At 40.2% G+C, this 13,873-nt stretch overlaps 1 protein-coding gene across 1 annotated transcript; it reads right to left on the minus strand.

The window, feature by feature from the left end:
* Positions 1-292: 292 nt before the first annotated feature.
* AKAP3 (A-kinase anchoring protein 3) lies at positions 293-12,845 on the minus strand. The gene is made up of 3 exons (XM_027819326.3): positions 12,753-12,845; positions 6,158-8,374; positions 293-551 (listed from the first exon to the last, which is right to left on the minus strand). Exons 1-3 carry the CDS (start codon positions 12,843-12,845, stop codon positions 396-398), a joined length of 2,466 nt encoding a protein of 821 aa, XP_027675127.2. The 3' UTR covers positions 293-395.
* Between the last annotated feature and the right edge of the window lie 1,028 nt (positions 12,846-13,873).

Consider the following 13,873-nt stretch of genomic DNA (forward strand, 5'->3'; position numbering starts at 1 on the left):
CTATGAACTATCCTGCACTGTTCAAACTTGGCCCCAAATACAGTAAAAAGTCTTGTTAAAGAGCTTAAATCCTCCTCCCCCAGACCAGACTGTGCTTGAAAAAGATGCATGGGAAGAGAGAGAATTTTCAGCAGCCATCGAAGGCCACAAGGTGTAAAATTCAATTGACGGAGACAACTAAAAGGGACATATTATAATTAACTTTTCCAACCAGACTTCATTAGCTATTTGTTTTGTTTTATTTATATGCTTGTCCAGCAGGAGTCAGAATAACTGATAATATCGTATCCTACAAATCAGTGGTGGATAGTTGAGTCTGATATGTTGGAGTTGTAATAGGTGCTTGGCTGGAAACGAAGCACTGCTGGTGAGGAAGAGAGAGGAGATGCTTCTGCTCACAGGTTATTAAGCAGCCAGTCCAGCACTGGCAACCGAACAAAATTTCCCAGGGCCTCGCCCAGTTGTTTTTCTTTCTCATACTTCAGCACTGCTTGTATGACTTCCCCCACGCTGTACCCCTTCTCCACTGCTATTGATGACAGTTGTTGAAGCTGTGAAATAAACAGAAGCAAAACACAAGTATGATACACCATAAATGGGATATTTTAAAAGGGAGAAATGAGAGGCGAGGGTGTTGAAGTACTTCTCTTTCACCTACTTCCATTCTATGCTCTTAGGTGTACAAGCCCAGTAATTCCCAGGTGCTGCAGGAGGCTGACCTATGAGGAATGATTAAAAGAGCCAAATAGCTAGTCTGGCTAGGTCATTTGTAAATAGGGACAAGATAATCCTCTACAAAATCCAAAAGGGAGAGACTTACTTAGTTTTAAATACAAAGTCATAATAACTAGAAGAAATGGGTTAAGGTTTACAAAGGGAAAATTTAGGTTGAATATCAGAAAAATCTTCATCAGTGGCTACTTTGTTGCAAACCCCCCTACTTTCCTAACTCATTTGAGCAGTCCCATTGTCTTGAATGAGACTAAGTGCATAAGGTGATCAAGGTTTGGCCCAAAATGCAAATGTGTGGGCTGTAGTGTCAAGTGATAACTTAATAGCATTATGGTTCAAGAAAGGCATACATTGTTCCTTGGCTTCTATCTCTGTAGAAAACAATTTGGCACCACTTTTTGTGTCTGTTATTTATTAAAAAGGAAATCAAGTTGTGTACTGGGAGCCAAGGAGAATAGGCGTTGTTGGGCCACAGAAGAAGAAAATGAAAAGACTTCTGGCAACAGGTTCTGAGTACCTGGCTGCATTTAAGTCATCCTGGGTCTGACTGGTTTTAGTATGCAGAAAAACAAAGGCAACTGAAAATATGCCATATATTTCACTTTGAAAAGTGTCTTCTTTGCAGATGTTTAGGGCTTTTCTTCCATACTAGTTAGAATAGTATTGATGCTAAACAACATATCCTGACTCCCGAGCCATTACCATCTGGCATGGAAGCAATTTTTTAAAATTTATAAATGTGTAATTATACAACAGACTACAGTTAAATACCATGGTGACAAAAAAAACTGTAGGCACTTTCAGACAAAAATGTTTTCTTTTAATCATTTTTCTTACTAAAATGAAACATGACTGGAAATCATAGTCAACGTGGAAGGCTATTATTCCACCATGCTGAGGTATCAGAGCACATATGACATTTAAGAACACCCACTGTTTGAAGAGCACAAGGCAGAATGGAGCAGAATTTGGGAAGTAAATGTTAGGACGTGTGTGTTCATACGCATTCACTCAGAATTTCTTGCCTTCTATATCTTTAGCCAGTTCATAGCGAGTATGGGCATGGTTTAGTGTCCACTGATGTCCATGGAAATCCTCTTATTGATCTCAATTGTTTTTGGATCAGGCCCTAAGTTTTCAAGACTTGGAAAGATTTAGATCTATGTCTGAGCTTTGTGGCTATGTACTCTCTCTTCTACAAAATAAAAAAAATGCAAAAACATTCCAATCTTAGGGTTTTTACTCAAATTATAGAAATACAACCTGACAGACTTAGTACTATTGACCTCAGAGAATCCATTCCTCAGTGCCAGCTTACTCCCAGTAATCAATTATCCAGACTTTCTTCAGTCTAGTTTTAAATGTCCCTAGCAATAGGCTTCCAACCCTTCCATTGGGAGACTATTCCACAGTTTAATTAGACTTGTCTGTCAGGAAATGCTGTATTTTCTTTTTCTTAATTTCATCTATTTATGTGTATTTACACCCCTTGAAAAAAGGGGTCACTTACCCACAATAACTCCTCTTCTCTGACCGTATGGCTTCCACAGAGCCACACTGCAGGAGTCAAATGCCTAGACATGCGACCATGGAACTATATTTGAGCAGTAGCTGGCAGTTAGGGAGGGTGCACAATTCCCCCACTTCCAACAGTCCACAGAACAAGGTCATAGATATCCCATCCTTTCTAACCATCCTTCAGTTCTTGTCTACATCCAGAAGCCCTATTTGTAGGTGGGTTCTGTAACAAGACATATTAAGAGTGGGGAAGCAGGGACAGTGTGGCTATATGGAGCCAATACATTCAGAGAACAAAATTTACTATTGGTAAATAAATGACTTTTCTCCTTCATGACACTGCTTCCACAAAGCCCAGCTGTAAGAAGTTAGGAGGCAGTGACCTCCCTGAGGAGGTGGACTGTGGAACACTATTAGCTGAACATTACATGAAGCACCGATCTTCCAAACCCAGTATCTGCTCTTGATGTGGTGTTGAGAGAATAGTGATTCTCAATGGTGTGAACCGAACTCCACGTAGCAGTCCTATTAATTTCAGACAAGGGCATATTGTGATACATGCTATTAAAGCCACTATCCCCTACCTGATAAAGCTCTGAGATGTTCCAGCACAGGAATATTAGGTAGTCTATAGCATGACTAGATTCATCTGGAGGCATGATGTCTTATCAATTTGGCCAACTTTTCAGTCAAGATAATTTGATCTGTAGAATTTTCTCCAAAGGCTAAATATATATTCAACATTCTAAATAACTTAGGCCTGCTTCTGTCCAGATGACATCACCTAGCAAATATTGGACAAGCCACTGATGGTTTATGTGATCATTTGTGATGATCAACATGTTTGGCTATTGTGGAGGGTTCTTATATTTGCCAGTTGCAGAGCAGATGAAGAAATTTCATTCTGGATTAACTACTCCCAAGGATTGCCCCCTGTCTCAACAGAGAGAACAAATCTCCCCTTTGCTTGTCCAGGTACTACATCATAAACAGAATGTATGAGAGAATCTGCACTGGCAGTCCTTTGATCTGTAGGAGACAGGATTTGAGAGCTGTCCTGATGGCTCTGAACTCTAGCAAGTTTATGGGGAATTTTGCCTCCCAAGCTCTTCAAAGCTATCAACAAACATTTTGAATGTGCTCTCAAACCCAGGTTTGAAGCATCTGTGCCTATCATTGTCTTCTGTCAGTCTGCTTCTCAGATATTCTCTGGCAGTGTCCACTAAAGTAGAATGTCTTTGACCTGCTGAGTGAGGAAACATTATCATATTCAATTTGTAAATGCTTGGTTTGTTCATCTGCAACCCTGCCTAGGAGGTGACTAAGGTGCTGGATTCCATCACTAAATCTTCTAACCTACATTTGGTTAGACTGACTGCCTGGATGTGCTCTATGAACTGTCCTGGGAATAGGCAAGCTAGAGCCTTGGTAGAATCTAAGGTAGCCTATCTGAAGTCTAGAGATCAATGCAGATTTTTCTTTGTTTACTCTCAGATCAAGACACTTGATACTACATAAACCCAGCCTTGCCCCAAGACCTGAAGGGAGCAAGAAGAGCTGAGAATCTCTCCCAGGCAAAGGGAAGCAATGTCTGTTTGGATTTTATTTTGGAAATATAACCACAGGGAGGAAAAGTTAGTTCACTCTGAACTTTGCCACAAGATTGTCTGTGGAGAACTCTTTGCTACCTGAAGAAAGACTGGGGAAAAAAAGCCCTAGGAGGGAGAATGTTGGTTTGTTATAAAAGGAACTCTGGAGATGTGACCTTTTTGTTAATTAGGCCTGCCACTTTCCCCAGCAGGGCTAGAGTGCCTTTTGGCCTCAATACAGTAACCGAGTCAGGGTGGCAGGCTGCCAGCACTGAAGAACTTAAGCAGCTGGCAGAAATTGACATTTCCAGCAACTTTCCTTGCAGTAGATCAAATTGATTAAGCCAAATAAGGGAATAATTTTAAAATTGTAATTTAAAATTTGAACAGTGGTATGTCAGAGATACTACTGGATGTGTTTGAAGTCTTGTGGTTTTGGGGACTGTGTGTTTTTAGCTAGAGGGAGACAAAAATGGTGAGACTGTCAGGGCAAAGCTAAAAAAAATGCTTCTTCTGACAAAGTCAGAACATTTATTAAAATATATAAACAATTCAATTAGCCTAGTAAGAATTGGTGTGTAAAACTGGAAACTAAATTCAATTATTAAAGTGTGAAATGGAGGATATTTCTTCTTGCTTTAAATGAAAATATATAAATCTAAATAAAGCTTTAGCTAGCTAGCAATGCCTCTGTAATACTAACAAATTGGAGGAAATATAGAGGGGAATAACAAATGACTAGGGGAATGGAGAGATTGATTTATGAGGACAGACTGAAAAAAACCTAATTACTTATACCCTGGCTAAGTAACAGTTCTGAGGGGACATGATTAAAGCCCTCAGATATTTGAAGGGTAAAAATACCAAGGGGAGAGAAGAATTATTTAAGATAATACAAAGGGGTAAAACTTAGTAGAGCTATGACATTAAAGTGGCACTGTCAACTCAAAATTGACCCATAATTTAGATTTTGTAAAGACAAGCCTATAAAACCTAAGACCAACATGAATGTTTCCATTTCTTTGTTCTTAAACTTCCTATGTATATAGAGCAAATTGCAGCAACCTGAAAATGAAATCTACTATAAGTAACACTAAAAGTGATTTTCATTGTCCAAGATGAGAGTAGGGTGGCTACTGCCGCATCCGCAGAATATTGGATACTCCAGTACTTCTGGGAACAGAGTGTACCTGCCACCGTCAGTGTGACCTTGCTTAGTGTGCAAAAGGTCATGCTACACAAAGGAAGCCATTTTTCAAAGCCCATCATCCCATCCCTGCCGACATTACCTTGCACGCATGGTGTGTGCGAGGTCATGTCAGTGGGGGCGGGTTGACGTGCTTTGAAAATTGGCAATCTCTGTGTGTCCACTGACTTTACATGAAAATACCAAACAAAACCAGTCCAGGTCTAAATCACTATTGTACAGGGGACACTACTTTAGAAAACCAGGACTGTCCAGCTGAAAACCAGACAAATGGCCTTTCTAAGTGAAAGAAATTTAAAAGGTAAACAAATCACATGTAGTGAAAAGTAATTTGGATTTTAAAATTTTTTACTATTAATAATCTAAGGTTAGTAATTTAGGAAAAGAAATTTGATTGTCCACAATATGTAACTTTGAAATTGACACGTGTCCCTATATAATAAATAATAGTAATGATGATGATGATAATTATCTACTCTTATATAGCGCTTTTCATCAGTGGATCTCAAAGTGCTTTGCAGAGGTCAGTTTCATAAAATGTATCATACAATGGAATATCATGAAAAAGTTCTTAATATGGGGGGGAAGGATAGCTCAGTGGTTTGAGCATTGGCCTGCTAAACCCAGGGTTGTGAGTTCAATCCTTGAGGGGGCCATTTAGGGATCTGGGCCAAAAATGGGGGATTGGTCCTGCTTTGAGCAGGGGGTTGGACTAGATGACCTCCTGAGGTCCCTTCCAACCCTGATATTCTATGATTATTAATCTGTGGAACTAAGGGAAGTGGTGGAAGTAAAATCACTTGGGTCATGTAAAACTAGACTCAAAGTAGTGGAGAGTGCACCATAGAGAACAATTCTTCACTGGAGGGGGGTGGAGTAGATGGCATAATAGCTTTCTCCACCTCTAATGTTTATGATGTTGTTATTTTATAAAGGCAATAGCACCATCATTAACACGATGAGTACTATTTTAGTAAGAGAAAAGGCCAGAAATTAAGTTTTCCTTAGAACAAAAGCTTTATACCACAAGATAGTAAAAAACTGAAGAAAGAACCTAAATCCCACCATGCCCTAAAGTCCCTGCCCATTACCCAATTACTTCATTGCTTACCTTATTCAGAAACTCATCATCCTCATCCAAGAAATACAATACAGGCACATTTGTCTGAGAGGCTGCTACCCACTGGAGGAGTGCTTGGAGCTGTTTGTTATGTAAGCTCTCGGAAGGATTCTGATTCACCACTACCACTTTGCGACCGGATGCACTGTCTTCACCTGATCCAAGCCCAGCCTCAGCGGTTCCTGTGCCCTTGGAATCCACAGATCCTGTGCCATCTTCCCTGTCCCCTATCTCTGCTAGAGCAGACTCTGGGTTGCTGTATTTGGCTATCATAAGACACAACTTTGTCACTGTATCCACCAAACTGTCAACAAATTGCCCGCTGCCCCCCTCTTTTCCACTTATGTCAAACTGATCAGTAATCATTTTTGTCAGTCCAGATATAGCCTCTTCACAGGACTGTTCAACTTCTGAAAAGGCATGTCCCTCAGAGGTTTTGCCAGGATTCCTGTTTGTTTCATCCATCATGGAATTTCCTTGCTGGCCTTCTATTTTGCAACCGGTTTCATTTATTAATTTTCGGATGAGCATTAATATGACACTGGACATGTCATTTTCAGGGTTCCGCTTTTGAAGTTCTGACTTCTGGGAACCTGATTCATCACTTTGCTTTGATGCATCCTGATCTTTTGCTGAAGATGGTCTGAAACTACTGCAACCACCTTTTTCATGGGACTCATGTGAGAGGAATCCAAATGAAGTGGTACCTGCTTTGTTAGTTTTGCCCCCTTCAGCTGTGCCCTTGCCTGCGTTCTCCTGTTGGATTAGATGATACTGTATCAACAATAGTGCAGTCACAATCAGATCTTTTGCCCATGCATCTCCGGATGTTTTGGTCATGTTCTGAATTTCTGAACTCCAGTGTGGATTTTCTGGAGGTTTAGGTTCAGCTTCCCTTGCTGAAGGCTGAGACTTCGAGCATCTGTTGCATTTTTGTTGGTTTTGATGCCATAGAGTAAGCCCATGCTTAATTATGTGGTTACCTACTGTTTCTGCACAGGTATTTTCTTTTTCTTTCTCTTTGGTAACTGTTTCAGTTTTTGTTGCTGAAAACCTCAAGTTCTGAGCCTTTGCATCTGCTGCTCGTGAACCCGTCTTTACAGATGCATACGCAAGGCTTTGAGACTGGGACTTATCTCCTGCTGGTTTTTGCACTATTAAGGTAGTATGTAAACGATTTAGCATTGCTTGTACTATTTCTGCAGCCTTATGACTTCCTTGACTGAATAGGCTCCGCTTAACTGCAGAAACAAAATCTGAGTCAGTCATGAGTGTCCCTGTAACATTGTGTAAATTTTTCATACAGGAATCTATTAAGTCTGAAACTACCTCCTTGGAGTGCTTTAGTATCACCTTTTTCAGCACCACACAAGCTATGCTTGAGTCATTCACTTCAACTTTCATGGTCTTCATAACTGAGACCATCATATCTGAAACCACATTATTGGCATAAACCAGAATCCCTTTGCTTAAAGTATTCGTAAATTCATCTGGGCCAAAGCGTTTTTTATGATGACATGATCTGTTCTCACTGTGTGCTGACCTTCTTTCATTACTCTGCTCATTTCTGACTGAAGATTGTTCATCTGCTTTATAAAAAAATGTTTTCTTCTTGGAAGATGGATTCTCTTCATATTTGGTTTCCTTCATAGTAATATGAGTTGAATTCTCTGATGGATTATTTTTGCCTTCATTTGTGCCTACTCCAATAGCCTTGTGACCTGGTTCCCCAAGAGAGGCGAAAAGTGACTTGTGTATACACTTATCAGTGCCATCTGTCTTGTCATTAATCTCTTTACGTGCCATTGCAATGACAAGGTTAGAGAGTCTGTTAACATAAAAAGAGACTTCATCCACACCCTGCTTGGTATCTGCAGAAGTTAGCTGACCTTCTATGTCCTTTGGTTCCTTTTGACTTGAGGTTGCTTTCATCTCCATATGAAAATCGGGTGACCCACTGTTGGATCTAACGTCCATGCTAAACTGCTCATCATAGACACTGAAACCACCTGGTGAGGGTGCATTGCGCATTTGGATGCTCTGCCCACCTATTGATGGTTCCCTTGAGTTCTCACAAGCCTTTTGTTTACTGGTAGACTTCAGCACATCCTGGATTCCAAGTGCACATCTTTCGAGATCTTTTCGGAGCCAGCTCAAGACTTTAAGTGGATCGGATGCAGCTTGTTTGAAAAATTTTGCTGAATCGGTCTAAGGATTGAAACAAATCACAAATTTACAATGGTTTATTTCCCAATATTCATATTCCCTTGGTACAAAGACCTTGCTCAGTCCAAGGCATTCTATAAAAACCTAATGCAATTCTCATCAGCCTTGCCTACGCCAGAAAAATCAATACCTATATTATAGCAATTGCTAGCACTGTTGCAGCTCAACCCGTGGTAGAACCAACATAAGTGCTAGTGCAGACATGATGACATTTTTACTATCATGGCATGAAACCCTGTTCTGTACTGGTGGCTTAGCACTAGTGCAGCTGCAACATGGACACTAACTCTTCTTCTGTAGATGCACCCATTGATGTGAATAGTAAGACTCTCACTGACTTCAGTGGAAGTTGGACCAGGTCCTATACTAGCATGTAGTCTGGCCTCTTTCTTCTGTATGGGTTACATAGTAGAGAAAAATGTAAACAACAAGGACTAATGAATGGATGTACAAACTGGATGTTTTAACAACTGTGGAGAGAGAAGCAAAAAGATATAGATACATCTGAGTTTAATCTCTCGTGAATGAACAAACCAAGGATCCAAATGACATATATCATTCACCTGATTCTCCAAGAAATACATTGTCTTTTAAAGATCAGAGACTGCTCTTTGCTTTACCCTTCCAGCACTGAGGATGAGTTTACTTGTTATCTGAGAACAGCAACAAAGGAATGACGTTTAGTAAATTTAATCTTATTTCCATTGTCCCTCTGAAAGGTACTTTCTTTGTGTGTCTATCTGATGTTATCTTCTTTTAGCTAGCTCCCTCTCATGAAAAGGCTCTTACTGCTATTGCCAGTTAGAGGCCTGTATTTGTGAAGCTGAAGGGCTAGTGCTCTCATCACAGCTCCACCAGCATTGCTGTCATCTATCTAGGAGCTGTCTGCAGCACAGGGATTGTTTAACTACTTTTTCCCTCTTAAAGCACTTTGACGGAGAGGAATAGAACAATCACAGCCGTAATGAATAGCCATGTAACTATCCCATTAGACCATCTGGATATCCCCTCAGCTTCAAAGGGAGGAGCTTGATGTGGATCTGATGGCTTTCCCCCACCCGCTTCCCCCCTCCCCCCCACATCAAGAAAGAAAGAAATATATAGCAGCTGTACTCTTGTTGCTGTTCACTTTAAAACAATAATAAATAAATAAATTAGTAATTAATCATTAATAATTTTGTCCAGTAATTTTAACATGCTTAAATCTCTAGTAATTATGAGAACCTGATGGGGGAAATGACGGTTTAATTAATGTATCTGCCTCAATGCTGCTGCTGTTCTTTTGTGTGTGCATTCTAAATTTTTATCATCATGGATGTGACTCACTATGTCAATGCGTAGTGTACAGATGCCAGAAGATATATAACTAATGGTCATCTCATCCTTGTATTATAGCAAAAGGACATCTCTTTGGGATGCATCATGTATTTTATCTTGACTGCATGATTGGGTGGGAGAAGGGATGTAATGCTTAGATCCAATAAACCCCTCAAGCCTGGACAACAGCAGACTTCAGTCCCACAATGTCACCTACACAAAAGAACTGAAGAGTGTCAGTCCATGACACAAAATCAGCTACATCAGGACCAACAGGCCTCCACTACTAGAGAGAGACACAGACTGGTGAACAGATAGCAATATCACAAACTGAAACCTACTAAACCTATTGGCATTACAGAGAACTTTACAAACCTTTGCCAGTTTCACACTGCTCTTTACTGCCATCATTATCTGGGAGTCAGATAAACCCAAAACTTTCATCAAAACTCAATGTGCACAACTACATTAATCTGAATCCACAGAAAATTGGTATGAACCAGGCAAACTAAAACCAACATGAATCTCACAGCTTCAGTCAGGATTCTTGAGTTCTGGTTCTGAATGTTGCTACAGGCTTTGTATGGGCCCGATACTGCCAACCTTACCCAAATAAAGTATACTTTATTTTGTAAGAGATTCCACACCCAGGAAATGCAGCTCCTAAGTCATACTGGTATAAATCCAGAGTAACTGATAAATTCAGTGGATTTAGTCTGGACTCACACAGATATAGTTGAAAGCAGAATCTGGCCCATTGACTCTGGTGGAGTTACTTTGGATGTAAAAGAGCACAATTTAGCCCTAAATAATAATTGTAGGTATTCTTTCACTTTATACACTGCACCTATCAACAACTCTCTCAGTGCCTTTACTTTAAGAACAACTACCATAATCAAATTCACATAATTTGAAGATGGTACATGTGATGCTCTGTACCGCGGAGGAACACCCTGCACCCCCATGTTCATTCTTATAATATGATTGTGTGGTATCCAGTGCAAAGTTTGTCATGTTGGGTGTCTTCGGAAGCACCATGATGCACTGAGCATTGTTGTTATAGTAATGTTATAGGTTGTAATTTCATGTAAATAGTTATGAGGCTGAAAATGTGTCCTTTTGGCTTAAAACAAGCCCAGGCAAAACTCTCCAGGAGCAGAGGGGCAGTTCACATCTCATCAGGGCAGGTATGGGACAAACCCAGCTCAGCCTCACAGGAACAAAGGACACTGGCCTAGGCAACAACAAAGGATCTGTTGGACTCTCAAGTGAGTCATCCCCCTTCCCTTTGTCAGTTTGGGACTACAATGAGGTAATGCTCACCTGACTCTGAAGGCGGGGTGGTTGGGGGGGAAAGCCAAGAGGGAGGAAAGAACATGATAAAAGGAAGAGACGTTTGCCATGCTCTCTCTCATCCACCTCCATCTACAGACACCACCACCAGGCGACTGAAGTGCTGATCAAAGGGGAGAGCCTGGCTGAAGGGCAACCAGCCAGCCTGTGGTGAGAAGCATCTAAGTTTGTAAGGGCACTGAAATTGTTAAGATCAGTTTAGAATGTGTTTTGCTTTTATTTAATTTGACCAAATCTGACTTGTTGTGGTTTGACTTATAATCACTTAAAATCTATCTTTTGTAGTTCATAACTTTGTTTGTTTATTCTACCTGAAGCAGTGCGTTTGGTTTGAAGTGGGTCAGAGACTCCCCTTGGGATAACAAGCCTGGTACATAGCAATTTCTTTGTTAAATTGACAAACTAATATAAGATTGCAGTGCCCAGCGGGCACAACTGGACACTGCAAGACGGAGGTTCCTCGGGTTGTGTCTGGGACCGGAGATATTGACTAGTGTCAATAGGTTGCACAATCCAAGCAGTGGCTGGCCAAAAGTGCTCACTCACATAGCTTGGAGCAGCTTACGTGCTAGAGGCTGTGCATGAACAGCCCGGGAGTGGGGGGTTCTCACAGCAGAGCAGGGTAAGGCTGGCTCCCAGAGTCGAGGATTGGAGTGACCTAGCAGATCACCAGTCCAGATAACACCAGGGGAATGTCACAATACATACCTCTTATCTTATCCATAATCTTTACCATACATTAGCAACCTAAAACACATTGTTGGTATTTCTAATAACAGCTGCTGGTGCTGTCACAACATTCTGGGTACAAGAGCTGGATAAACAAATCACAACTAATAACTTATTTGACAAATGTATTAAACAAATCTATGGTTCTTGTCAGAAATACTGCTTTTGGGGAACTTTTGTATGAACAAATTTTGCTTGCATGAATGTTTGCAAAGAGCTAATAAAAAGGGAGGTGAACAAAGTTAAAAGTAAATTCTCGTTTGATCTCAGGACAACATCTGTGAATAAATTTTCTCACTATTCACCCAGAGCGAGAGAGTGCCATCATACCCTATGTTTTCTTCTAGTACATGATCTATAACCAAATTTATCAGCAAGATGATTAATTATGAACATTCAGCAACCGACTTTTCATTGAGATTAAACCAACACCCGCGCTGTTAGTGAAACCTTAATTGGCCTAAGAAAAAATATGCAATATTTTACTTTGGAAGATAAGGTAATGTCTATACCAATGAAAAAATTCTAGATCCCATTTTCCCAAATGGTAACCTTACATTATTTACAATATATGGAGCTGAACATTGATTCCTCTCATTTGGAGAGTAAATCCCTTTCTGTAAGGGACCAGTAACTACCATATCTGAGACACAAAGACCTTGCTACTTCCAAGGTATGAAACATATAGCATAAAACCATTCAAATGGATCCAAACTTGTAATATAACAGTGCAAACGTCTGGCATCTTTGATTACATGACTGACAATCTAATTGCAATGTACAGAGCCCTGTTTACTAATAAATTCATTGGGAAAAACATTTACCTTTCTTTAATATATCCATACAGAGACAAATCACTTTTCATGCTCTGTATGGTATTTTTGTTGGTTATTTTTCCAGACTGTTCTTTTTATGAAAATAGATTTATACAATAATTAAAAAAACCCAACACATTTCTTACTGTCCAGTTCTGTTCTTCTTCACCTCCTGGAGTATAGCGATCCACTTTACAGAGTCCATTTTGGCTCTGTAACCAGTCAATGTTGTCAGTCATCTGTGATGAAGTAGAAAGAAAACCAAAATCAGAGGCACAGATAAGAAAGGGGAAGGAATGTGTACAATGCTGGGGACAATCAGTGATGATCTACAGTAGAGATATCCAAAATGGGGTGTCTTGACATGACCCACATGACCCTTCACCGTTCCAGAGATAATTTCAGAGCAGTATCCTACTGCAGAGGTGCTGGAACAATTTGTATAGTGGGGGTGCTGAGAACAATTGAACCAAACTGTAAACCCTGTATATAATGGAAACCACTTCAAGCTAGGGGGTGCTGAAGCACCCCCCACACCCCTAATTCCAGCACCTATGCCCTACCATGCAGTAGAAGATAATGCTAGCAATAAACTGAAGAAAAAACAAAGACAATTCTTTGCCCACACTACATTATTTTAGCTATAGAAACTTTAGGTGTTACCTGACATTTCAGAAGATACATTTTCAGATAGAAATCAAAATCTCAAGATAGCAATGTCCCTTTAAGCACAATTTTGCAGAGGGAAATGCAGGTGTGACACAATGGATTTTGACAGGCATTGAGAGTTGTATACTGTAATTGGGATTTTCAAAGGCAATTCAGTGAGAGTTGGGCACCTAGCTCCCTTTAGATAAGCTATTACCAACAGGAGAGTGGGGTGGGGGGAGGTATTTTTTCATGCTTTCTGTGTATAAAAAGATCTTCTACACTTTCCACAGTATGCATCCGATGAAGTGAGCTGTAGCTCACGAAAGCTTATGCTCAAATAAATTGGTAAGTCTCTAAGGTGCCACAAGTACTCCTTTTCTTTTTGCGAATACAGACTAACATGGCTGTTACTCTGAAACCTAGCTCCCTTAGGTTCTTTAAAAAACCCCAGCCTGGCACAGGATACAATTGCCAGAAAACAGAATCATGAGTGTGTAAGGGAAGACTTCAAATTTTGAAAATCCAGACAACTGAATATACTACACAAAAGCTCACAAAGAGCAGAAAGTCCTAATCTAATTGTTTTCAAGACACTTCTCCCAAAATTTTCAGAGCT

Source organism: Chelonia mydas, chromosome 1 (genome assembly GCF_015237465.2).
Source record: "Chelonia mydas isolate rCheMyd1 chromosome 1, rCheMyd1.pri.v2, whole genome shotgun sequence".
Classification (NCBI taxonomy): domain Eukaryota; kingdom Metazoa; phylum Chordata; order Testudines; family Cheloniidae; genus Chelonia; species Chelonia mydas.

Excerpts from the sequence above, each read along its gene's own strand:
- AKAP3 (XM_027819326.3), bottom strand. The coding sequence starts at position 12,845 with ATGACTGACAACATTGACTGGTTACAGAGCCAAAATGGACTCTGTAAA. Across the intron at positions 8,375-12,752 it reads AAGAAGAACAGAACTGGACA|ACCGATTCAGCAAAATTTTT; the intron begins GTAAGAAATGTG and ends TTCAATCCTTAG. Across the intron at positions 552-6,157 it reads ATGATGAGTTTCTGAATAAG|CTTCAACAACTGTCATCAAT; the intron begins GTAAGCAATGAA and ends TTTATTTCACAG.